Source organism: Scyliorhinus torazame, chromosome 11 (assembly GCF_047496885.1).
Source record: "Scyliorhinus torazame isolate Kashiwa2021f chromosome 11, sScyTor2.1, whole genome shotgun sequence".
NCBI classification, from domain to species: domain Eukaryota; kingdom Metazoa; phylum Chordata; class Chondrichthyes; order Carcharhiniformes; family Scyliorhinidae; genus Scyliorhinus; species Scyliorhinus torazame.
Window position 1 is genome coordinate 25747764 of NC_092717.1, and position 25521 is coordinate 25773284.

Genomic DNA, 25521 nt, shown 5'->3' on the forward strand with positions numbered 1-25521 from the left:
TTGGGCATTCTGAATTCACCCTCTGTGTACCCGAACAGGCGCCGGAATGTGGCGACCACAGGCTTTTCACAGTAACTTCATTGCAATGTTAATGTAAGCCTACTTGTGACAATAAAGATTATTATTATTTATGAAGGATAACGTGATGGATATGGTAGATAGTCAGATTTGTGACAAATTTAGAATTCAAAAGTGTAGACTTGTAGTCATCAAGTGGATAAAGTGTGTCGTGATGGTCAGAAAAAATATAAATATTCTAAATCAACAGTCAGGTTTTAGAAAAACAAAAGCTCATTTTATTTGACTAACAGCTGTCCATTTTACATGTACATGCATACGCATCTGTTACGCACACATCACAGTTTAACGTTAGTTTAATGAATGTTAAACTTACATACACTCGTACAAAATGAGTCAATGCAAACTGAAGTATTAACAAAACAGACTTGTACGATAATTTGTAGTCTGTTGTGCTAGGTACCTTTTTGTACAATAAAACATATATAGTTAATTTAACATCTGTTCAATTTTTTTAATGGCTGCACACGATGAAGCGGCGATAGAAAATGACATTTTTTAAAGTTTTACATAGCATGAAAAGACTTTGTCATGCAGAAGCTGTATTAAATATTAATCAATAGAAACAGAACAGAGATTTTCTTTGTCTTTTAGTCCAAGTTACTGAATTTCCTTACACATACAAAGACACCCAACTTAGCTGCCAATGTGCTCCATGAACATCCATTCATTCAAACGCAAAGCAAAGTAAACACGTTTTGCACTGTTTGTCTTTTTTTTTTAAAAAGAGAATTTGGCACAGAAAATAAGTTTAGCGATTTTTAAAGAGCAGGAACACATTTTAAAAAACAAAGAAAAAAGCAGTTGCATTCTTTAAACATTAAAAACATATTTGTGCATCTCAAACATTTCAGAATACTGTTCTCTGTAGCCAGCTCCGTTGCTATGCTTTACTGCAACATTGTCTTAATTTGCTTGGAGGTAGTCTCATCATTCAAATGTTTGGTGGTGTACCTGGAAAGCAGAACACTACATCTCTCAAACAGTACTTCGTATGAAATGAATTTATCTCAGAAATAAGGACATATTATTTTGTATGGAGGTATTATACAATCCTACATGGGAGAAATAACCATGGTTTAATAAAATTCTATTCAGAAAAGTGAGGTGACCGTTAAAATTATATGCAGGTTTGATAGGGTAGATACAAAGAAAATGCTTCCACGTGGCAGAAGGCCAATATTTAGTGTTATAAAATACATCCAATAAAGAATTTAGGGGGAACGTATTTACCAAGAGACTTGTTAGAATGTGGAACTTGTTACCAGAAGAGATAGTTGAGGTGAATAGCATAGTTGCCTTTAAGGGGAAGCTTGGTAAATACATGCGAGAGAAAGGAATAGAAAGATACACAGATAGGGTCAGATAAAATAGGATGGGCATGTATAGAGCATAAACACCATCACAGACCATTTGGGCATATCAATCTCTGTGCTGTAAATTCTATGCATTCACTTCATCAAATTGCATCACTAGGAGAAACACATTCAAGGCTTGGTCAAAACGTTGTCATCATGCACTTCCTTAAAATAAATCCTACCCTTCATCTTCCCTTTACTCGCAAACGTCCTGTCATATCTAGGCCTACCAGCATATTTAAACCTCTCTAATCATGATTCTGCGCCTGCCTCTGTGACTGTGAAACAATGTATTTTCCCACCTTGTCCTCCTCAAACTCTTTGCACTCATGCAATATTTTGGATGGTGGGTGTGTACGTGAGTCAGAGGCGTGCCCACCAACAATCAAGCAAGCAATTTAGTCCATTAAGGGTTAATTGGATGTAACTTTATGTGGCCTGTCTGTTTTTATGGTTGACAGGCAAATCGATTTGCCTGGCAGCCTTTATGTTTTAGTTACAATCTCAATCAAAGGTGCAATGAAATATTAGGGCTGAAATAAAATATTAAAAAGGTGCCTGGGACTGAGATTTTTGTTTGAATGAGCTGCCTAGACAAGCTTTGCATAGCTTTGCCATTGCATCTTTTTAAAAAACAGGTCAGCAGCTCCTTGAGACAGCGCCACAGCGGCTGTCCCACTGAGGGAGCACATTAGAAGCACTAACCTGCACCCTCCTTTTTCTCAGTGTCTACCCTCTTCCCATCTTCCCCAGCAGAACAGAGCGTTTCCTAGTGCACATTTCACTCTGGTAATTGGCTAGCCAGCGAGAAATCACGTTCTGTGGTTGACTACGGCCAAAGCGCATTTTGCAACCGCATCCGGGATCACCAAGTGCGCGCACCCAACGGACAAAACATTCAGGTCTTTGGGCATGATTTAACTAAATGGGAACAAAGTCCCATAGCGAGCGCGTTTAGCCGCGTGTTTCCAGGCACTTGCGGCGCCAAGAAACACAATGCTATAAAACTGCACTCACATTAGATAGGGGGGCCTCAGCGGGGAAGGCCGCTCAGAGCCACGTTTTGTGCATGGAGGAGCTCTGCTTGCCAGAAATCCTCAGTGTAACGAGAAATCAGGACGCCATTTTTAAATGGTGGCTCACTCTCAGGAGTTCCTGAAGCAATTCCCGACCCACCCAGCCCAAGTCACTATGGGGGGGGGTCGCCGCACCCCCCTCCAACACCGGCCTGATCGCCACCATGCATAAAATGCCAGCTTGACACCTTGGCAGTGCCAACCTGTTACTTTGGCAATATCCTGCCAGTGCCACCTGGGCATCATGGCAGTGCCAGGCTAGAACCCAGGTGGAAGTGGCAGGGTGCCCGTTTGACACCAGCAGTGCCAGGTACCACCCTGCCAAAAGGACATGCACCTGCGTGCCTCCAGTCCCCCTGGGAGACCGCAATCGTTTGTGGAGACGAGTACTCAACGCTGCTTGCCCGAGGTCTCCATGTCGAAGGAGATAGATCCCACGTCTCGGGTACCTCAAGTAGCTGCCTCACTTTAATATGCAGATTTGCTACTCTACTACACGTTGAGCTTCTAATGCTGTATTCTCTCAATCACAAGGTCACCTTTGTACTTCCATCTCCATAACATCACCCAATTCCACCCTGCACACAAATGTAAAAAAAAATGAGAAGAGCACAGGGATGCAGCATTAAAAGAGAGCAGAGAGAGAAAGTGGGAACACAGTGTGAAGAGAGTGTTAAGAGAGAAAGGAGATAAATTGTAGAAGAGTGTGAAAAGAGAGCAGAGATGCGGTGTAACAAAGGCGTGACAAGAAAAACAGTGGCACAACATTAAAGTGCAGAGAAAGAAAGCAAGGAAACAGCGTAAAATAGCACAGAGAGAGAGAGAGAGAGCAGGAAATATAGCATTAAAGGAGACACCGCATAAAAGAGCACAAAGGAAGAAAGCAGCGGAGACACCATACAAATGAACGTGAAGAGAGAGCACAGCAGAGACACCATTAAAAGATCACACAGGCAGGGAATGGTGGAGACACTATATGCAAGAGAGTGTGAAGGCAGAGCGGGATTTACAATGAAACACACTGTACCTAGGCACAAGGCCCCAACCAATTGGGGTGGCCAGTGTCTGTCAGCACCAATCAGAGCCTGATAGCTCTGTATTTGGTGATAGGCTCGGGAGGCTATCAGCAGGCAATGCAGACCTACATCAGACTCCAATTGGTCGAGTCTGCTTGGAGTGGGAAAACAGACTGGTCCAAACATTGAGGCGTGCACACATGAGGAATGAGAGGTGACTAGGCGAGGAAGTAGATATGCAGAGGCAGAAGATACTGGGCTGGATTCTCCATTCCTGAGACTAAGTGTTGACGCCGGGACAGTATTCGTGGACTTCATGACAACAAAACTGGCACTGAACCTGGACCGGGTATTCAGCAACTGTGGAGCACCGGCACCATGAGGAATACAATCGATTCCAATGAAAAACGATGCGGGACTAGCCGGGTCCGTGATTGACATTCGGGAGGCTGACAAGCTGCAGCCGCATATGCACATTACAATCCCCACACACACTCATCCCAGCCAACAAGATGGCACTGGTTATGCTGGAGCGCGCCCATCCTGCTGATGGGTCGGCTGAGACCAGAGGCACCTAGGCACACACACACACACCTATACGATCAGTGGCCCTAAGTTCACAGCTGCTGTCAGCGGTGTGCGCAGCTGCATGACTGCCTTGCAGGCTGAGGCAATGGTGTTCCATGCCCATCTACCCCGACCCCACAGCCCACTTCCTAGCCACCCCCCCAATTCCTCCCCCACCCCCCCCGGCCCTGGCAGAAGTCCCCTGGGCCAGCAGCACAACTGTGAGGAAATTATGGTGATGTTGGACACTTGCCTTACCCTCTCTCCCTCCCTCAGCAGCCACAACGCTGGTTTCGCGATTTTTAAAAGCACAAGTGAACCGCGCTGTCGGGAACTCGACCCATCGGATGCGGAGAATCATGGTGGCCGCGGAGAATACTGGGTCGGGCCCACTAATGATATACAAAAAGGTGTTTACTGTACGTGTTTCAAAACGCATTGACGCCACTGTCGAGGTGACAAAGAATTGCGATTTGGCGTCAAATCGGTGCCCACCCCAATTTTGGCGTCAGAACCTATTACCTGCTCAATGGTGTATCCTGATTTCGACGTCAGCCAATGGAGAATCCCGCCCCCTGTATTTTACGTTTGCAAAAGAAGGCGCAGCCAGCACATTTCTTGACCCAGTGCTGAGGGCAGGCCAGCCAGCAACAGCGAGGCGAAGCACTGGGCGAAAGCCATGAGCCAAGGTGAGCCAGCCAGTCAGCAGTCGCCGAGCAGTGAGGGGAGCAGGTGAGAGGGCGGCTCAGCCTAGCCAGGGCTGAGGAGGGCAGGCCAGTCACCAACATCGAGGCAAGGCTCCAAGGGAAAGCCAGGTGGTGGTGAGCCAGCAGGTCGGAGTCAGCAGCAGTCAAGAAGCGAGGGAAGCTGGGGAGAGGTGACTCAACCCGCAGGGCTGAGGAGGGCAGGCCAGCCAGAAACAGCAAGGCCAGGTGCTGGGCAAAAGTCACAAGCCGTCTCCATCAAGGGCGGCCACCTCAGCACTTCGCTTTACCGTCAACCCACAGATAACCTCACGATGCTCCACTTCTCCAGCTTCCACCCTAAACACATTAAAGAAGCCATCCCCTATGGACAAGCTCTCCGTATACACAGGATCTGCTCAGACGAGGAGCGTAACAGACATCTACAGACGTTGAAAGATGCCCTCGTACGAACGGGATATGGCACTCGACTCATCGATCGACAGTTCCAACGTGCCACAGCAAAAAACCGCACCGACCTCCTGAGAAGACAAACATGGGACACAACCGACAGAATACCCTTCGTCGTCCAGTACTTTCCCGGAGCGGAGAAACTACAAAATCTTCTTCACAGCCTTCAACACGTCATCGATGAAGATGAACATCTTGCCAAGGTCACCCCACCCCCCCACTACTTGCCTTCAAACAACCGCACAACCTCAAACAAACCATTGTTTGCAGCAAACTACCCAGCCTTCAGACCAGTGACCACGACACCACACAACCCTGCCATGGCAATCTCTGCAAGACGTGCCAAATCATCGACATGGATACCACCATTACACGCGAGAACACCACCCACCAGGTACACGGTACATACTCGTGCGACTCGGCCAACGTTGTCTACCTCATACACTGCAGGAAAGGATGTCCCGAAGCGTGGTACATTGGCGAGACCATGCAGACGCCGCGACAACGAATGAACGGACATCGTGCGACAATCACCAGGCAGGAATGTTCCCTTCCAGTCGGGGAACACTTCAGCAGTCAAGGGCATTCAGCCTCTGATCTCCGGGTAAGCGTTCTCCAAGGCGGCCTTCAGGACGCGCGACAACGCAGAATCGCCGAGCAGAAGCTTATAGCCAAGTTCCGCACACATGAGTGCGGCCTCAACCGGGACCTGGGATTCATGTCGCATTACATTCATCCCCCACCATCTGGCCTGCGAAATCCTACCAACTGTCCTGGCTTGACACAATTCACACCTCTTTAACCTGGGGTTACCCCATCTCTGGATCTGTAAAGATTTAATCACCTGCTAATGCTCGCATTCCAAGCATTGTCTGGCATCTTTGAATCTGTCTATATATATGTTTCTGGAACATACCTCTTCATTCACGTGAGGAAGGAGCAGCGCTCCGAAAGCTAGTGACATCGAAACAAACCTGTTGGACTTTAACCTGGTGTTACAAATATACAAGAGCATGAAGGTAGAGGGCAGCAGGGACACTATATACAAATATACAAGACTACAAAGGGAGAGTGGCAGAGATACCATATACAAATATACAAGTGTGTGAAAGCAGAGAGCAGCAGAGATACCGTACACCAATATACAAGAGTGTGGAGGGAGAGAGTGGCAGAGGTACCTTATACAAATATACAAGAGCGCGAAGGAAGAGAGCAGCAGAGATACTGTATACCAATACACAAGAGCGTGAAGGCAGAATGCAGCAGAAATACCATGTAAAAATATACAAGAGCGCAAAGGCAGAGAGTGGCAATGAAACCATATAGGAGAACTAGCCAGTCTGGTTTCAGAGGGGACCGACCGCTTGCTGGGAAAAAATCAACATGTTATGTCATGGGGAACAGGTACGTTGGCAGGAGAGGAATGGAGCTGGTGACTAGGGATCGAGTTTCTGGCAGGGAGTGAATTTGGAGAGAAATCTTTCGAGGGACAGAATTAGAAGGACGTAGGGTTCACGAGTGAAGAGTGACACAAGGAAGTGACCAGAGATGGCCTTATCTGTGATTCAAATGATGGAATTATGTGGCCACAAGATGGTAAGATCAAGAGGGCGACCATGAATATGCAACATTTTACATGCATTGATTTATAGAAATGTACCAAATTGTAAATAATCAATATTATTTTGCAGTTATATGTATTATGTACACATTTTTATGCCCAATACAACATATTTTCAATATTAAGTCTTTTAACATGAATAAATTGAACTTGGTAGCCAGAATGCCACTTTCATCAGTAGATATTCAAACCCTTTACAAGTGAGTCAGTCTGCAGATCACATATGACTTATGAATACGTAAGCTCCAACACGTTTCACAAATATTTTCAATTACCTGAGAGCATTCAGAAGGCCTTCTACACTATTTGGAGGCTGATCCTTTAGGACTTTTATGCACCCTTTCATCTATAGGAAAAATTGAATAGGTGTAATATTAATTTCCACAGATCCACAACTATTTCAAGCAGTTTGGAATATTTACACAAATATTTACGCCTAGTTTCATTCTAGAAACTTATTTGAAATATATCTTTATGTTGTGCAAAGTATAGCTAAGAAGGAATAATTTGCCTGTCAAGGTGGCACTCACGCTTTAGAAAGCATTACCAATACAAATGCCCGATTACGCCTTGAAAATAACAATTTCAAAATATGATAGCAGCATAGTCAGATGCAATGCAGAATAAACTCACATCAATTTTGGACGTTTTAGCAAATGCCCCAACTGGATGCACATGGTCATAAAGAATGATGACACCCACCATCACCCTCAGACAAAATGATACTGTTTCTTCACTTGCAAATCTGCTTCGGTATTCCCTGCACATATAAAATAAGCCAGACATTAATTTCACTTTAAAAAAAAAACTTTTTAAAAAAAGTTGGCAAGCTACCAGATATCCACTTATCAGTAATTATGGAAATGATTTCAGTTAATTGTCTTGCTGGTCCAATTATCTGATCTCAGAAGTTTTGAGTTTACCTGGACAGGATCAGGCTGGCTGAGGTACCAAATCAAACATCTGGGGCGAAATTCTCCTACCCGCCCCGCCACATTTCTACCCCGACCGGCCGGCGGGAGTCTCCGTAACACCGGCCGGTCAATGCGGTTTCCCATTGTGGGGCAGCCCCACGCCGTCGGGAAACCCCCGGGCGCCTGCAAAACGGAGACTCCCGCCGGCAGAGAATGACGCCCAGGAGATGTGCAAGAATTGCTAAAATATTATAATTTTCATCATGCAAACACAGAGTAATGTTTGACTGCATCAAGAATTTGCTTCGATTTATTCACTAAATGTACTGAGCATACTAAAAGTAGCTTTCAATGGTACAATGATTGAAACAATAAACACTTTGCTTTGAACAGTATAATTTGCTAACCTGAAACTTATAATTTGTGGGTCAATGCGAGAAGCTAAAATGTATAATGGAATCAATTTTCTGGCAGGCTAGTAGGATTCATCACTGACAAATGAGCTTCGATCAGAGATCCTCGCTGCTCCGGCTATAATTTAAACATTTATTTTTCTGCTGTATCTTTTTATCTGAAATGAGGAATATTCTGCGTAGATAGCTTTGAGACAAACAGTCCACCAGTGAATTATTTATGAAAAAGTTTCTTCATGGAGTCCTGCCCTGCATACAGTGATGTCGTACTTTCTGATGTCACGCTGTCCATGTTTTATTTTTAAGTTTGGAATTTTATCGGTCTTCAAACATCTACATGACTTGTAAATAGTGCCTTTACATAGAGTATTTCAGAACCGCAGGGCACCCAAAACGTTTTTCAGCTAATGAAGTATTTCTGAAGTGTAGTCACTGTTGTAATGTAGGAACTTCAACAGCCAATTTGCAACATTCCCATACAGAACCTCTCAAACACCAATAATAGATCAAATCTTCCTTGATAAACAATAGCTGTGTTAATGACACACAACTTATTAATGTGCAAATCAGCCAGCTAATGCAGGGAGATAAAAGATGTGCCATGAATTGAGAATCTCGAAGATTTGCTGGTTGATTTCTGCTGCTTCACCATTTCCCCCGTACAAATGACATCTTGCCTTTACTCGCTCCATTACTATTAAGAATTTGCTGGCACATCAACTGCCCATTATGCTCTGCACAGAAAGTTGAGACTCCTTATTAACATTGTATGTATCCAGCAGGCAGGGGGTTTGGGTCTCCCGAACCTGTTGTACTACTACTGGGCGGCGAATGTGGAGAAAGTGCGGAGCTGGGTCAGAGGGGTTGATTCTCAGTGGGTCAGAATGGAGGAGAGTTTGTGCAGGGGGTCGGGGCTGAAGGCACTTGCAACAGCGCCGCTCCTGATAGCTCCGGGGAAATATTCAGGGAGTCCGGTAATAATAGCTTCATTGAAAATTTGGAGGCAGTTTTGCCAACACTTCGGGTTGGGTTTAGGGTCAAGGGAAATGCCGAATCGGGGGAACCACAGATTTGAGCCAGGGAGGTGGGATGGAAGTTTTCGGAAATGGGAAGAGAAGGGGATTAAGACGCTAAATTCAGGGGCTGTTTAGCACAGGGCTAAATCGCAGGCTTTGAAAGCAAACCAAGGCCGGCCAGCAGCACGGTTCAATTCCCGTACCAGCCTCCCCGAACAGGGGCCGGAATGTGACGACTAGGGGCTTTTCACAGTAACTTCATTTGAAACCTACTTGTGACAATAAGCAATTTCAGGAGCTGGTTTAGCACACTGGGCTAAGTCGCTGGCTTTTAAAGCAGACCAAGGCAGGTCAGCAGCACGGTTCGATTCCTGTACCAGCCTCCCCGAACAGGCGCCGGAATGTGGCGACTAGGGGCTTTTCACAGTAACTTCATTGTAGCCTACTCGTGACAATAAGCGGTTTTCATTTTCATTTCATAAAAGATTTGTTTCTTCGGGGTCGGTTTGCACGATTGAGGGAGCTGGAAGCGAAGTATGGGCTAGAGCAGGGAGACGTGTTTAGGTACATGCAGGTTCGGGATTTTGCCAGGAAGGAGATACAGAGCTTGCCAGAGGAACCGGCCTCCACATTGCTGGAGAAGGTGTTGACGACAAGGAGACAGGAGAAGGGGGCAGTGTCAGCGGTGTATGGAGCTATTTTGGAACAGGGTAAGGCACCACTGGAAGGGATCAAAGCAAAGTGGGAGGAAGAGCTGGGAGAGGTTATAGAGGAGGGGGTCTGGTGTGAGGTGCTCCGGAGAGTGAATGCCTCCACCTCATGTGCGAGGTTGGGGCTGATGCAGCTGAAGGTGGTATATAGAGCGCACCTCACGAGGGCGAGGATGAGCCGATTTTTTGAAGGAGTAGAGGATGTGTGTGAGCGTTCATATGTTTTGGTCCTGTCCAGAGCTAGGGGAGTACTGGAAGGAGGTGTTTAGAGTAATTTCCAAGGTGGTGCGTGTGAAACTGGACCCGGGTCCTCAGGAGGCCATATTCGGGGTGTCGGACCAGCCAGGGTTGGAAATGGGAGCGGAGGCAGATATCATAGCCTTCGCCTCGTTGATCGCCCGAAGGCGGATCCTGCTGGGATGGAGAGCAGCCTCTCCACCCAGTGCCCTGGTGTGGCGGGGGGACCTGTTGGAATACTTGACCCTTGAGAAGGTTAAGTTCGAACTGAGGGGAAGCTCGGAGGGGTTCTACAAGTCATGGGCACTATTTATTATGCACTTTCAAGAACTGGATAACATCGAACATTAGTTGGGGGGCTGTGTAGATTAAGGGTGACTATGGGTAATCCCCGATTCCTTTTTGTCATTTGTTTATGTAAACATGCGGGCTGATGTTTGGGGGTTGGTGGGCGGATGGGATCGTTGTTATTTGGGGATTGACATATCTTGCTGATTATTGTTTATTGTTGATGGGTGTAAATGTGGGAGAAAATGTGAAAAAGGAGAATAAAAATATTTATATAAAAAAAACATTGTATGTATCCTTTTAATAAAATCATAATTTCTGACGACTGCATCAATTTCTGCAGCTCAGAAAGGGAGCAATTTAAACTGTTGAACCTCAATCGCGCATGTTGCAAATCAACAGGTTTAAAAAAAATTCCAATTTCAATTTTCTTCCAGTTTCCATCTCTGTGCTTTCCTGATTCTGCTAATTCACCCTCCTCCCTCATCGTTCCCCTCATTCTTCCTCAATCCTTAAATATCATTTGGTAAAGAGGTGCACCATTGGTCCCACTATCCAGATGCCCCATTGCCTTGCTGCACAGTTAGCAGTCTGCACTTCCAGCAAGTTATACAGCAAATACACTGTACATTGAAGTTGAAGAGTGCAGGAAAATATCTATTTCAGTCAGATTTGGCTACATATCTTTAACACTTTACCCCACTGAAACAATGAGAATAAGAAGCATTATGTCCTACTCACGGTGTCTCCAGCATAACTCTGCACACACTTGCCATAGTGCTTAAGCAGTCAGTGGTGTTTTCTATGGGTAGAGACTTGTTCTACAAGAGATAAAGGGAACAGCATTATTGGCCATTTGAATCAATACAATTTTATAATGAACTAGGTCTACCATTTGTGAATCCTCTAAAGTACAGAATGCAATTAATGAATAGGAGCCTTTCAGTCAATGAATAGAATATAGAACAGAAAGACTTATTCTCTACTTGAACTGTGGGAAAATCAGGGCACAGCATACTTACATCCGAAACAAATTTTGTTGTGGCATCACTCAAGGTTTTCAGCATTGGAGTTGCTTCAGCATAAAACAGGGACATTCTATTGGCCAATTCATTATTTACTTCATTTTCTCCTTCTGCCTATATATAAAGAACAGAAATCAATCATTTGCAAAGTTTTGTTCTAAAACACAAGAATCGCAAAACTCACTGTTAGGGAACATTATTATCGTCTAAACCGCCTCCATTTATTGAATTCATACAAATCTGTTCCAAACTAAATAGAACATAGAACATAGAAAATACAGCACAGAACAGGCCCTTCGGCCCACGATGTTGTGCCGAACCTTTGTCCTAGATTAATCATAGATTATCATTGAATTTACAGTGCAGAAGGAGGCCATTCGGCCCCTTGAGTCTGCACCAGCTCTTGGAAAGAGCACCCTACCCAAACTCAACACCTCCACCCACCACCAAGGGCAATTTGGACATTAAGGGCAATTTATCATTGGCCAATTCACCTAACCCGCACATCTTTGGACTGTGGGAGGAAACCGGAGCACCCGGAGGAAACCCACGCAGACACGGGGAGGACGTGCAGACTCCGCACAGACAATGACCCAAGCTGGAATCGAACCTGGGACCATGGATCTGTGAAGCAATTGTGCTATCCACAATGCTACCGTGCTGCCCTTAAGAACAAATAAATCTACACTATATCATTTTCCCGTAATCCATGTACCTATCCAATAGATCCATCTTTAAGGCAGTGCTCCTTGAGGTTATTTGAATAATCTAAAAATAAATTCTGAAATGTACTTTTGGTAAGTGGCATTTCTCCTTAAAGCACTAGGAATAATCAATTCAAAATAAAGATGTAAAATATATATAGCCATTTTCCATATCTGAAGTGTTCTAAAATGTTACCAAGACCAACAGTATTACAAATAAGGCAGAGTATCAATCAACCATGAAGAAAGTACAATATTTCTCTCCAAGTAACTGCTGCTTTGGTTATCTAAAACTTAAATATTAATCATCTGTCTGAAAAGTATCAACACATTTCCAGTTAGTTGTTTACAATAGAAATGGGGCTTATGGTTTGATGCGCAGTTTTGAAGGATACAAACAGCAATGCAATCATGCTTCACAAAAAAATGAAAGTTGGTATTTGACCTGCATTGGTCATAACCACAAATGCTACTGTAAATATTCATCAAGCTTGCTAAATCGATACTGAAAGGGTCCATGATAGTCTTGCACATTTGGTGTCATGTAATGATTTATCAGTGGTTATCCCTTGATTCGAGGACGATGTCTACGGAGGGTGGTGAGTTTCTGCCATGGGTCTTCATGTGACTGAACAGGCCAATTTTCGACCCACAGGCATATGGAGCAGGATGTCCAATGAGGTCGTGGGATCCAGAGTGCAGGATTTCGTAGAATCATAGAATCCCTACAGTGCAGAAGACCAAGACCAAGGAGGCCATTTGGCCCATTAAGTCTGCACCAACCCTCTGAAAGAGCACCCAACCTAGGCCCACTCCACCGCAAACCCGTGACCCCACCTAACCTTTGACCATCAAGGAACAATTTAGCATGGCTAATCCACCTAACCTGCACATCTTTGGACTTTGGGAGGAAACCAGAACACCCGGGAGGAAACCCATGCAGACACCGGGAGAACGTGCAAACTCCACACACAGTTAACCAAGGTCAGAATTGAACCCAATTTGCTTCCTTTTCTTTCCTGCTCTGCTGCTGTTCATCATTAAGGCATTTGGACTCGAGGCATGATGCAGCTTGATGGAAAGCTGGCCACCATTTTGAACAATTGGTAGCGAGCTCCCTTCAGTTGTTAATGTCAATGCTCCTGGACTTTAAGGAGAGCTTCAGAGTGCCTTTGAAGCTTTTGCTTCATCCTTCCCTGGAACACTGGCCTATTGAAAGTTGAGAAATCAGGAACTGGTGGGAGGAGACCCTTTTGGTCATCGGGAAACAGTATCCAGTCCATCGTAGTTGTTTTTGCATTAGTTTTTCCTGGATGCTTGTGAAGATGGCTTCAGGAGGGACACCAGCATTTGTTCCACGATCCTCCAATTGAATCCGGAAAATGAGGCAGAAGTATTGCTTTTTAAAAAAAATTTAGAGTGCCCAGTTAATTTTTTCCAATTAAGGGGCAATTTAAGTGTGGCCAATCCACCTAGCCTGCACATCTTTGGGTTGTGGGGGCGAAACCCACGTAAACACGGGGAGAATGTGCAAACACCACACAGACAGTGACCCAGAGCCAGGATCGAACCTGGAACCTCAGCGCCGTGAGGCAGCAATGCTAACCACTGCGCCACCATGCTGCGCCATGCTGCCCTGGCAGAAGCATTGTTGATGGAATTTTTTTAGTGCTCTTGTATCGCTGATGCACAGTCCAGGTCTCCCTACAGTACAGGTATGTGGTGGCGACAACAGATTTCACAATAGAACTTTTGTAGACTTGCAGAGGTCTTTGTTGTCAAACACAAGGGCCGGGATTCTCCCCCAACCGGCGGGCGGGCCTTGCCGGCGGCAAAGAGTGGCGTGAACCACTCCGGCATCGGGATGCCTGGAAGTTGCGGAATCCTCCGCACTTCCGGGGGCTAGGCTGGCGCCGGAATGGTTGGCGCCGCGCCAACCGACGCCGAAGGGCCTCCGCCGGCCGGCGCACGTTGGCGCATGCGTGGCAGCGTGTTGTGGCGCATGCGCAGAACCACTGGCGTGATCCCTGCGCATGCGCAGGAGGTTTCTTCTCCGTGCCGGCCATGGCGGAGCTTTACAGAAGCCGGCGCGGAGGGAAAGAGTGCCCCCACGGCACAGGCCCGGCCGCAGATCGGCGGGCCAGGCCACGGTGGGAAACCCCCCCCCCCCCCCGGCCAGGGTTGGATCCCCCTGCGCCCCCCTGAGGACTCTGCAAGCCGCCTTCAAAGCCAGGTCCCACCGTTATGGACCTTGTCTAATCCACGCCGGCGGGACCAGCCGAAAACGGGCAGCCACTTGGCCCATCGGGGCCCGGAGAATCGCCGGGGGGGCGCTACCAACGGCCCCCGACCGGCACGACGTGATCCCTGCCCCCGCCAAAAAAATGGTGCCGGAGAATTCGGCAGCTAGCGTTGGAGCGGGATTCACGCCGCCCCACGGCGATTCTCCGACCCGACCCCAGGGGGGGGGGGGGGGGGGGGGGAGGCTGAGAATCCCGCCCAAGGTTTGCGAAAAGCTAAGCTGGTGCAACTGATCCAGTTCCCATATCTCAACAGTCGCCTCTCTCAAAAGACAGCCACTGATGACATCCAACACTGCTCAACAAATTCCAGAGTCTCTCCTTAAACATGTACAGGAGGTGGAATATTTAGTTTCTCAGGTGTGAGTTGACATACAAGTTTTGTTTCGGCAACATTCAAGGACAGAATCTCTGAATGCAGAATTGAAGAGATCAAGAGTGCTTGACAAATCTGGGGCAGAGTGGGCAACAATACTGTGGCATCTGCAAACTGCAGGTCATGGACATCTATGGAGGTCAATTTAGTTTTGGCATGGAGGCAACAGAGGTTGAAAGGTTTTCACTCTAGGCAGTATTTAATACTCACACCAGGGGCAAAATTCTCCGGTATCAGCGCGATGTCCGCCGACTGGCGCCCAAAACGGCGCAAATCAGTCGGGCATCGCGCCGCCCCAAAAGTGCGGAATGCTCCGCATCTTTGGGGGCCGAGTCCCAACCTTAAGGGGCTAGGCCCGCACCGGACGAATTTCCGCCCCGCCAGCTGGCGGAAAAGGCCTTTGGTGCCCCGCCAGCTGGAGCGGAAATTACATCTCCGGGCGGCGCATGCGCGGGAGCATTAGCGGCCGCTGACGGCATTCCCGCGCATGCGCAGTGGAGGGTGTCTCTTCCGCCTCCGCCATGGTGGAGGCCGTGGCGAAGGCGGAAGGGAAAGAGTGCCCCCACGGCACAGGCCAACCCGCGGATCAGTGGACCCCGATCGCGGGCCAAGCCACCGTGGGGGCACCCCCCGGGGCCCGATCGCCCCGCGCCCCCCCCCAGGACCCCGGAGCCCGCCCGCGCCGCCTTGTCCTGCCGGTAAGGTAGGTGGTTTAATCTCGGCGGGACAGGCATTTTAGCATCGGGACTTCGGCCCATCCGGGCCGGAGAATGGCGGGGGGGGGGGGGCCGCCAAGCGGCGCGGCGCGATTCCCGCCCCCGCCGAATATCTGGTGCCGGAGAATTCGGCAACCGGTGGGGGCGGGATTCACGCCAGCCCCCGGCGATTCTCCGACCCGGCGGGGGGGTCAGAGAAACTCGCCCCAGTTGTCAGTTAATCTTTGATAAGGTAAACAGTGACCGTCAGATAGAATGTAAATAGCAAGAGGACTATCACACAGTCATGCTTGACACTGGTCTGGATTTTGAAGGCGACTGTTTCAGCCCTCCCACTCAAGACAGGTGCAGCCATATCATCATGAAGCAATTGCAGGATTTTGATGAAGTTTCTTGGACATCCCAATCTTTGCAGCATAATGCAGAGTCTCACAATTTGTTGAATCAAATACATTGGTCAGGTCAATGAATGCAATGAAAAGTTTCTGGTATTGTTCTTGACATTTTTCTTGGATTTGTATCACAACAAAGACCGTGCCAAAGGTTCCTCTGCTAAATTTAAAGCCACACTGTGTCTCTGGGAGGATTTCCTCAGCCACGTAACGTAGGCAATTGAGAAGAAAGCTTGTCAGGATTTTTCCTGCTCTGGACAACAGGGAAATCCAAGAGGGAAGAGAAAGCCCAAGAGATCCAACCATCATGACGTGCAAAGCTTTTCTGAAGCCACCAGAGCCATCGATATACCAAGGTCAAATGGCTAAATTTCCCTTAGCTCACAGGGTGGCGTTTCTCTTCTTCAGGATGACCGTGCCATGTGTCAATGCTGTAAACATTTTCAACACCTGCTCAACTGTGAATCCACAGTGGCATAGAGAGTAAGCCATTATTGATGGGAGAGCTGCAACAAGCGTGTGGCCCCCGATGGTATTCCAGTTGAGGTTTTACAAGCTGGTGGGCTTTTGTTCACATCAAAAATCCATGCAAGCATCCTATGGATTTGGGAGGAAAATGAATTCCCACCTGACTTCATAAATGTGGCAATTGTAATTATCTTCAAGAAGCGAAATCATGCTGCGGAAACTATCGAGGCAAACAATGATTATCAGAGAAAACTATAATTTAACTAACAAATGAGGTGTGCAAAGTGGTGGGAAGAGGGAGGAGAAAGCAGGCTGAATAAAAATGAACACTAAACTAATAAATTGCACGTAAAACAGTTGCTTCACAGCTCCAGGGTCCCAGGTTCGATTCCCGGCTTGGGTCACTGTCTGTGCGGAGTCTGCACGTTCTCCCCGTATGTGCGTGGGTTTCCTCCGGGTGCTCCGGTTTCCTCCCACAGTCCAAAGATGTGCAGGTTGGGTGGATTGGTGATGATAAATTGCCCTTAGTGTCAAAAAAGGTTAGGTGGGGTTACAGGTGGAGGGTGGACTTAAGTGGGGTGCTCTTTCCTAAGAGCTGATGCAGACTCGTTGGGCCAAAAGGCCTCCTTCTGCACTGTAAATCTATGAACTATGATAACATTTCCAATTAGATTCCAAAAATGTATAGTTTGAGTGGTAGGGCGCATAAGCACTGTTTGTGACAACCCAAGTGAAAGTGAGCTTGATGCGCTTGTCCTAGAACTGTCAGAATGATGGGTACAATTGGGCATGTTGCTGTGAATGATGTAAACCAGTTCAGATGTAACAGGGTCAAGAGCAGATTTATCTGGGAAAGATCACCAATCAGGTCATAATAACAAACTGGACGATAGCGGTGTGCTTATTGATGTAGTTTGGCCACAGAGAATTGCATCATTTAACATGTCTCTAGAAAGCATTAGAAGAACGGTATTAACAAACAATTTAAAAGGCAGGGTGACCAACAACCTCAGATTTTACAGAACCATTGCGTAATTCAGCTTTTCATCCTGCGTCATGGGTCAGACCTTCCGCTGGATTTTTTCATCTCTGCAAGTTTTGTTTCTACGCATGTCAGCTGTGGCAGGTTGGTGGTTTGGGTTTGGGGCTGACCAGTGGGTGACCCCCTGCCCGCCCCAACTATTTCACCAACACTCCCATGACCTCATGTTCCTTATTTCTTTCACCCAGAGTTGTCACCCTGTTATAAGGGCACAACAGCTTGATTAAATAATCATGCATATTGAACATGAAACGATGCTGCGCTATCGTACAACACAATTGCAAGAGACTTTTTACATTTTATTTACAACAACCTATATTTATACACACCTTTAATGGGCTTAAAAAGTCTTAGAAGAATTAGAAAAAAAACTCTTCATGAACAATATATGGAGATAGTAGTATTTGGCCAAAACAGTAGATTTTAAATGGCATCCTAAAAGAGGAGGAAGAGGTGGAGAGGTTTATAGGAACAACAGGGAGGGAATTCCAGAATTTGGGATTCAGCCAGTTCAAAGAACGACTATCAATAGAGAAGCATAATTTACATTTCAAGTTGCAATGTCAACACAGTTTTTGACCAGACCTTTTAAACAAAGTGACCAAGTTTAATTGGACACCAGTGAAAGTAATGCCACCATTTCTCAAACTGTCAATGAATGCATACATCTGCCAAAAAATAACACTCTGCCTTGGCATCAACTTGCCAATTATGTTGTTCAGTAAATTATATGCTGATCACAAAATACTGAGTTCATTTTCAAGCCTCTTCTGAGCAATTTCTATTCTTCAAAAGGACATATAAATAATTAAAAACAATTACCAAAAAATAAGAGTGAACTCCAAAGGGAACGAATAATTGACTTACTGGAACATTATTGATCCTCATACGACTTAAAGTTCTCCTGTAGTAGCTGAAGTCATTCTGTATAGCAGGATTTGTCATCTGGAGAATAAATACAATTAGCTGTGCAATATTTAAATTTAATAGAGCGTAAGGTGCAGAAATAATATAAGAGACATTATTGATTTTCTCTAATCAAATGTGAAAATGTCCATGAATGTTGTGACTAAAGGTTATCGACCTGAAACATTAATGCTGTTTCTCATTCCACTGATGCTGCCATACCGGAGTATTTCCAGCATTTTTTGTTTGTATTTCAGATTTACAGCATCTGCAGTATTACACTTTTGTTTTAAAAATCATTAGAAAGCCACTTCCGGTGATGGTGATTTACTGAGCGGACGGACATCAGGTGGCTCTCCTCTGAACCAGGACGAAAAAAGGCACTTTCAGTTGAACTTTGTCCAAATTTCAAAGAAATAAATCCCTCAACAACTAAAGGAAGGTAACCAAGAAAAGATGGCAACAACGGGAGCTCGAGGGGCCGAATAGATGGCAGAAGCGGCGGAAAACGCCACAACCAGCAGGCGGACGAGACAGTGGACTTGCGAGGCGATGGGGCCCCGACCGCCCAGGAGAGAGGGCGGCCAACAACCCAAGCATCAGCCTCCCACCACCACCTGGAGACAGGTGGAAGACCTTCCTGATGAAGAAGCTGACCGCCATGAAGTAGGCGATCAGGGTAGAGATCCAGGTATTGGTCAAGGTGGTGGTAGAGGAGGCGATGGCCACCATGCAAAAGGCAATCAACGGGCTGGGAAGAAAAGTGGCAACCCAGGAGAGGATAATCTTCGACCTGGAAAAAGCCTTGACTGACCAGAGCGACAGAATCGCCGCCCTGGAGGCGGAGATAAAAAGGCTGGTGGTGGCCCAGGGGAACCTAAGGGGGAAAGTCGAGGACCAGGAGAACAGGTCCCGATGACAAAATATCAGGATCGTAGACCTCTGGAAGGCACTGAGGGCAAAGACCCAATGGACTTTGTCGCCCAAATGCTGGGCAACTTTGTCGGGAGAGACAGCTTCCCCAAACCCCCAGAGCTTGACAGAGCGAACAGGTCGCTTACACCGAAACCCAAGGCCAGGGAGCAGCCGAGGGCCATTATCACAAAGCTCCATCGATACCAGGACGGTAAGAGTATCCTACGGTGGGCACGGCAGACAAAAGCAAGCACCTGGGAAGGACATGGAATCAGACAGAATTTACCAGGACATTGGGGCAGAGCTAGCAAAATGCAGGGCCGAGTTTAATCAGCCAAAATTGACCTGCACAACAACGGGGTACGTTTCGGTATGCTGATCCCGGCCACGCTCTGGGTCACATACCAAAAGAAGGAGCATTACTTTTAACTCCCCCAGAGGAAGCAAATTAGTTCAGCAGAACCAACGGCTGGGACAAGGGACAGGCACGGAGTGATGAGAGTTGTATCCATGCCAGTACCTTGCCCTAACACCTGGGCACTTATTTAGCAGCCTCCTGTACAGCACCTTGTCAAAGGCCTTCTGGAAATCCAATAGATCACACCCACTGGTTCTCCTTTGTCCAATTTCCTCATTACCTCCTCAAGAATTCTAACAGATTACTCAGGCATGACCTCCCCTTGACGAATCCGTGCTGACTCAGTCCTATTTTACCATGCACCTCTAAGTACTCTGTAATTTCATTCTTAATAATAGACTCTAAAATCTTACCAACAACCGAAGTCAGGCTAACCGGCCGAGAATGTCCTGCCTTCTGCCTCCCCCCTTCTTAAGCAGGGGTGTTACCCTATCACGAATGCTTTGCAAAATACTATTAGAATTATGGAAAATAAGTGTATTTCATAGTACCTGCATTGTACTATGAAATTCCATTAACTGAATCGCATTTAAAGGACTTCTCCCTCCTTTGTCTATCCCTTCACAAGTTGACATTTCTCCAGATTTGTTGATTCACACAAATCCACTGAGAGGATGACAAGAAGGCTGAATTCAACCCTTTCTGGTTTGTATCTGATCTCGGTGTTTCACACAACGGCAAATGGAACACAGCAGCTACCCTGGGTATACTTAAGATAATACATTGTTGCAACCCACCACAAAACATTTAAAAATAGTAGCAACAATGTTGAGTTGCACAAAATTTGGATTATTCAAAGCAAATTGTTTATCTGAACCTTTAGAATTACTGTTCAAAAAGCTAATTTTCAAACAAGACAACCTGAACCCAAGTAGCCGCTGAAAGTTAGTACAATGTTAATTTATGCAGCTATAATGTTGAGAATATTTACTCTCCAATTAAGGACAGATACTATCTATTCCTTCCCCATCGTATTTGAGCTTCTGGTAGTGGTGTTACAGACCATGCAGGATATCATAACATGCACTTCTGCATACATGCAGTGGTCTAGAGCTATAGATTGTGATGGAAGAGGCTCCAACTTCTTTTCCATCTTTCTCCTGTTCATGCTGCCTAGCATTGGCATGTGTTGGAAGAATTTGCAGGTTGATGATCAACAGGTTTATGAACACACCCTCCTTGCCCATCAAACCCTGGAGTGGGACTCAAACTCAAAGCATCTGACTCAGAGGCAGGGAAGCGCCCCACTGCGTCACAAAACCTCCATTTTTGCTTCTACTATATTCCAAGTATCTGCAACATAAGCCAAAAGTTGCTGCTTTTGGGCTTCCTTAGAGACCATTTAGAGGTGAAAGAAACTTGCTAATTTCTCCACCTGCTTTGCAGGGCGGCCATGCAGCTTCTGCAGTTACAGTGCTCAGCATAACATCGCTCAAAAATCAAGTGGCATGAGGTGGAACCAGAGAGAGGAGAGTAGTAAAAGGAATCAAAGCACAAGCTCATCCACTCCATGGCACACTATTGCTTCAGTGTTCAAAGACAGCACACCATTGCAAAATCACAAAACGACTTCTGCTTACCTTAAGTTCATCAAATCGTAGAGTGAAATGAAGGATCTCAGCAAACTGCTTGGCAAGAGCCTGCTCTCGCTCAAGGTGTTGTGTGGGACTATACGGTGTGCTCGTCAGCGCTCCCAACAAGCCATGCAACGCTGCTTCTATCATCAAGAAAGTTTGGTTTATTTTATGCTAACACATGGATTATTTAAATTAAATACATTAAATGACATGTTGAATGAGCAGGCCTTAATACACATGCTTGTCAATCGCCGAATTATGAAAGGTGCAATTTTTAAACTAATCAAAACTCTGGAGTTAAGATCTCATTATAGAACGATACAGCGCAGTACAGGCCCTTCGGCCCACGATGTTGCACCGAAACAAAAGCCATCTAACCTTCACGATGCCATTATCATCCATATGCTTATCCAATAAACTTTTAAATGCCCCTCAATGTTGGCGAGTTCACTACTGTTGCAGGTAGGGCATTCCACGGCCTCACCATTCTTTGCGTAAAGAACCTACCTCTGACCTCTGTCCTATATCTATTACCCCTCAGTTTAAAGCTATGTCCCCTCGTGCTAGCCATTTCCATCCGCGGGAGAAGGCTCTCACTGTCCACCCTATCTAACCCCCTGATCATTTTGTATGCCTCTATTAAGTCTCCTCTTAACCTTCTTCTCTCTAACGAAAACAACCTCAAGTCCATCAGCCTTTCCTCATAAGATTTTCCCTCCATACCAGGCAACATCCTGGTAAATCTCCTGTGCACCTGCTCCAAAGCTTCCACGTCCTTCCTATAATGCGGTGACCAGAACTGTACGCAATACTCCAAATGCGGCCGTACCAGAGTTTTGTACAGCTGCAACATGACCTCATGACTCCGGAACTCAATCCGGAACTCATTCTTAGATCAACGGGTTTATAGTTTATTGTGTGCAAACTTAGAATTGCCAAATTTCAATATGGTGTTTGTATATTAAATATCTGTGTTATGTTTCAAATCAAAATTGGTATAACTTACAAGTGAAAATCATGTTGAGTTTTGTTATAGAAAAACGAGGGATATTTCACTTTATGCTCACTGCGTAGTGAAGCTTGGTTACAAGGACATTCCAATTTTCAGAATGTGGAGAATCATCAAAATCATAACCACAATGGAAAGCAATGCTTATTTATGCATTTAACTCATTGCATCTCAAAGTTCATTAATATAGAAGCTCTCTGATGTAGTTATCGGAATCACTAGATTATTTTAGACCAGCAGCTCGGAAGACAGAATTCCTGTTGTAGCTCAGCAGTACAAACAAGGAGATAGCAGACTAAATGAAATTCTGCAACTTCTAGCGCGGGCCGCAACTCATGGGTGGGTCGCAGGTGGGTCAGAAGGGTCATGGAGTAACAGTTTTCATATGTAACACATGTGAGGCCCCTTTTAAATACTAACAAATTTTAAAAGTCAACGGAGTTATCCAAAGAGTAGTCATCATGGGCGAAAATAGTAATTCTTGGTGTACAACAAATCGGAACATCAATAAAAATAAAGGGCATTAAGCGAGTAAATATGGAAAGCTACCGATAGCACAGGCAGATACTATCACCAGGTCACCTGGTAATGTTTGCAGCTCATGACACACTGGTTTCTAGGATTTGTGCGGCAGTTGGCCCCGAGGTGCGCCTGCACCGTTGGTCGACCCTGCAGTGGGGGAGTGGAGTTAGGAGAGGGCCAAAAGCAGGGCCTTGCCATGTGTTTGTTCACTGGTTTCCATAGAAAGTGATGTGACAGTGGCGGAAATTTCACCCAAGAAATTTGACTAGAAATGTAAATTATAAGGTGAATGAATTAATCCATCTTCCGGTCAATAAGACAGGGGCTCTCTTTCAATTATTAGGCGGTGTGCTATGGGGAAAGAATTGGGCAATATAGAAACCCTCCAGGTGGAATGTACAGTAAGTATACTCAACAGTATGAAATAGTAAGATGTTGGGGAAATAATTAATTTCATATAATCCCTACAGTACAGAAAATGGCCATCAGGCCCATCAAGTTTGCCCGAGCACCCTACTTAGGCCCAATCCCCCACTCTATACCCGTAGCCCCACCTAGTGGCAATTTAGCATGGCCAATCCACCTGACCTGCATATCTTTGAACTGAGAAAACTTTGTTCAATGTCCATTCTGGCTGATTAATGACAAGAACAATTAATTTGTCAGTTGTCTGTGGGGCAGTTTTAGTGTTGCCAGCATTCATAATACTGATGAACTTGTTTCTAATAATGTACTTTGAAGTTAAATAAACTTGCATCAAGTAATTGAATTGAATTTAAGATAATTATAAATCAAGATTTTAATATTAGTCTTCAGATTTATGGTTGTTTTATTTACAGGAACCGCATATGGCTCTCTCCAAGTGATATCTGTTCTCCTCTCCTCAGTCTTCTTCCACCACTTTTATTTTCCTTGAGGTAGTGTCTCACAATGAATGCAGGTTCACACTTGTTGGCAGCCCTCCAGTATCTCTCATGAGGAACTATTCTTAATGTGTGATCCTAGACAATGAACCTTTACATATTGAACCACATCACAGGCATGTCTGATCCTGTCCTCACTCAATGCTTACATAAATTCAATGTACCAGGGGATACTAGATAGTGATACAGGAAAACTAGATTACTTTCTTTCCTTCCCTTGCCTGGGGCAAGAAAACTTTAGTGTCCCAAACGCTGCCTTGACTCAGGGTAGACTGGATAAGCGAACATGGCATGGGTCCTGAAGGTCAACCAGCCTGGGCCCCAAAGTCGGCCAGTTGGCAAAAGTGGGTCGCAGGAAAAAAAAGCTTGAAAAATGCTATATTAAGCAAGTCGCATCATTTATAAACAAAATCTCTCTCTGCATTAAAAGTTGCACAGCAGCTCATCAAAACGTGCAAACGTTCTGCGAGTGTTTGTCCTCCAGCCTGATCACTTCTTATGCATAGCTATTATTTACTTATTGTTCTGATCATCATCTCATTAATGCCATTAGACAACTTGACACTTGGGATTCAAGGAACAAAAGTACAAATATAAGCACTTGTCAATGAACTGATAAAGGATGAGAAATGTGTATGGGATCCTGTGGTATATTGAGGTTTATCTGTGTAATCACGACTTTGCCAATTCTGTATGTAATAGAAGAAAATCAACTTTAAACTAGGTACATTTCATCCTTTTAGTCTATATGTAGCACATTGCAGCTCATGCCTGTTATTAATTTCAACTCTATTTTACAGAGGTAGGAAGTTATCTTAATAACTAGTTTAACTTCCTATTTTTACACTTTGACTTCAAAACGGGTGTCTGGAATTTCACAAGTGTTTCTCTAAGACCTAGTAGTCTGTTATAATATATATATATTGTATATAGAAAAACAGAGTAATCACTGCGCATTATTTATAAATATTTTATTATACTTTTGCTTATTAACTGTGAAGATTGTCTTCCGTTTTCACTGCAGAGGCAAGGGATTTGACTAAAATATGTATCATTAATTCTACAAAGTTCAAAACAATCATATTATATTTATGAATGCTTTAAATTGCAGACTATTTTAAGATAATGGCAAGTACTAATATATATTCCATGATATTAATATAGACACATTCTGTGCTCAAAATATAAAACCCATTCAATATTAAAATCAATAGGCAAGTCAATAAAGTCCATGTAATACTTATGAAGCCTGTAAGTAATATTTAAATCGATATTTTCAATATTCAACGTCAGGTATGTAACGTTAGGTATGATACGAACAGAAATTGAATTCTGCTGATTTCAATCTGCAAGCCATTTCACACTGTTGACCACCAGGTGGCTCTAAGGCAAGGTGTTTTTAATTTTAGAACAAAAACAACTTAAAATGTATTGTTAAAGTTATACAGAACCTTTAACACAATAAAATGTTCCAAGGCACTTCACCGGGCCATTATAAAACTAAGCGTGACACTCATCCACCTAAGGAATTGTTAGTTCAGATGATGAAGGCAATATAGAGAGGTGGAGTGATGTAAGAAGCGGATGCCAGAGCTTGGGACCCAAGCAATCGAAAGCCCAACCACCAATGGTGAAGCGATTAAAATTAGGGATGAACAAGAGGGCAGAAATAGAGCAGTGTGCACATATCTCAGAGGGTTGTGGGGTTGGTGCAGATTACAGAGATAGGGAGGAACGTGACCTTGGAAGGATTTAAAAACAAATGAAAATTTTAAAATCA

General features: G+C 45.1%; 1 protein-coding gene across 23 annotated transcripts in view; it reads right to left on the reverse strand.

The window, feature by feature from the left end:
• Positions 1-273: 273 nt before the first annotated feature.
• Positions 274-25521, reverse strand: part of fam49bb (family with sequence similarity 49 member Bb) — a 275748-nt gene continuing 250500 nt past the window's right edge. For 22 of the 23 annotated variants that reach the window (XM_072467054.1, XM_072467040.1, XM_072467060.1 and 19 more), the window contains 7 exons: positions 21291-21427; positions 18339-18416; positions 11471-11587; positions 11190-11269; positions 7504-7630; positions 7146-7216; positions 274-1032 (listed from right to left, as the gene is read on the reverse strand). In XM_072467054.1, the coding sequence (XP_072323155.1) occupies positions 969-1032; positions 7146-7216; positions 7504-7630; positions 11190-11269; positions 11471-11587; positions 18339-18416; positions 21291-21427 (674 nt within the window). In that variant the 3' untranslated portion in view covers positions 274-968. The remainder of the gene's footprint in view (positions 1033-7145; positions 7217-7503; positions 7631-11189; positions 11270-11470; positions 11588-18338; positions 18417-21290; positions 21428-25521) is intronic. The other variant, XM_072467062.1, reaches the window with a different exon arrangement.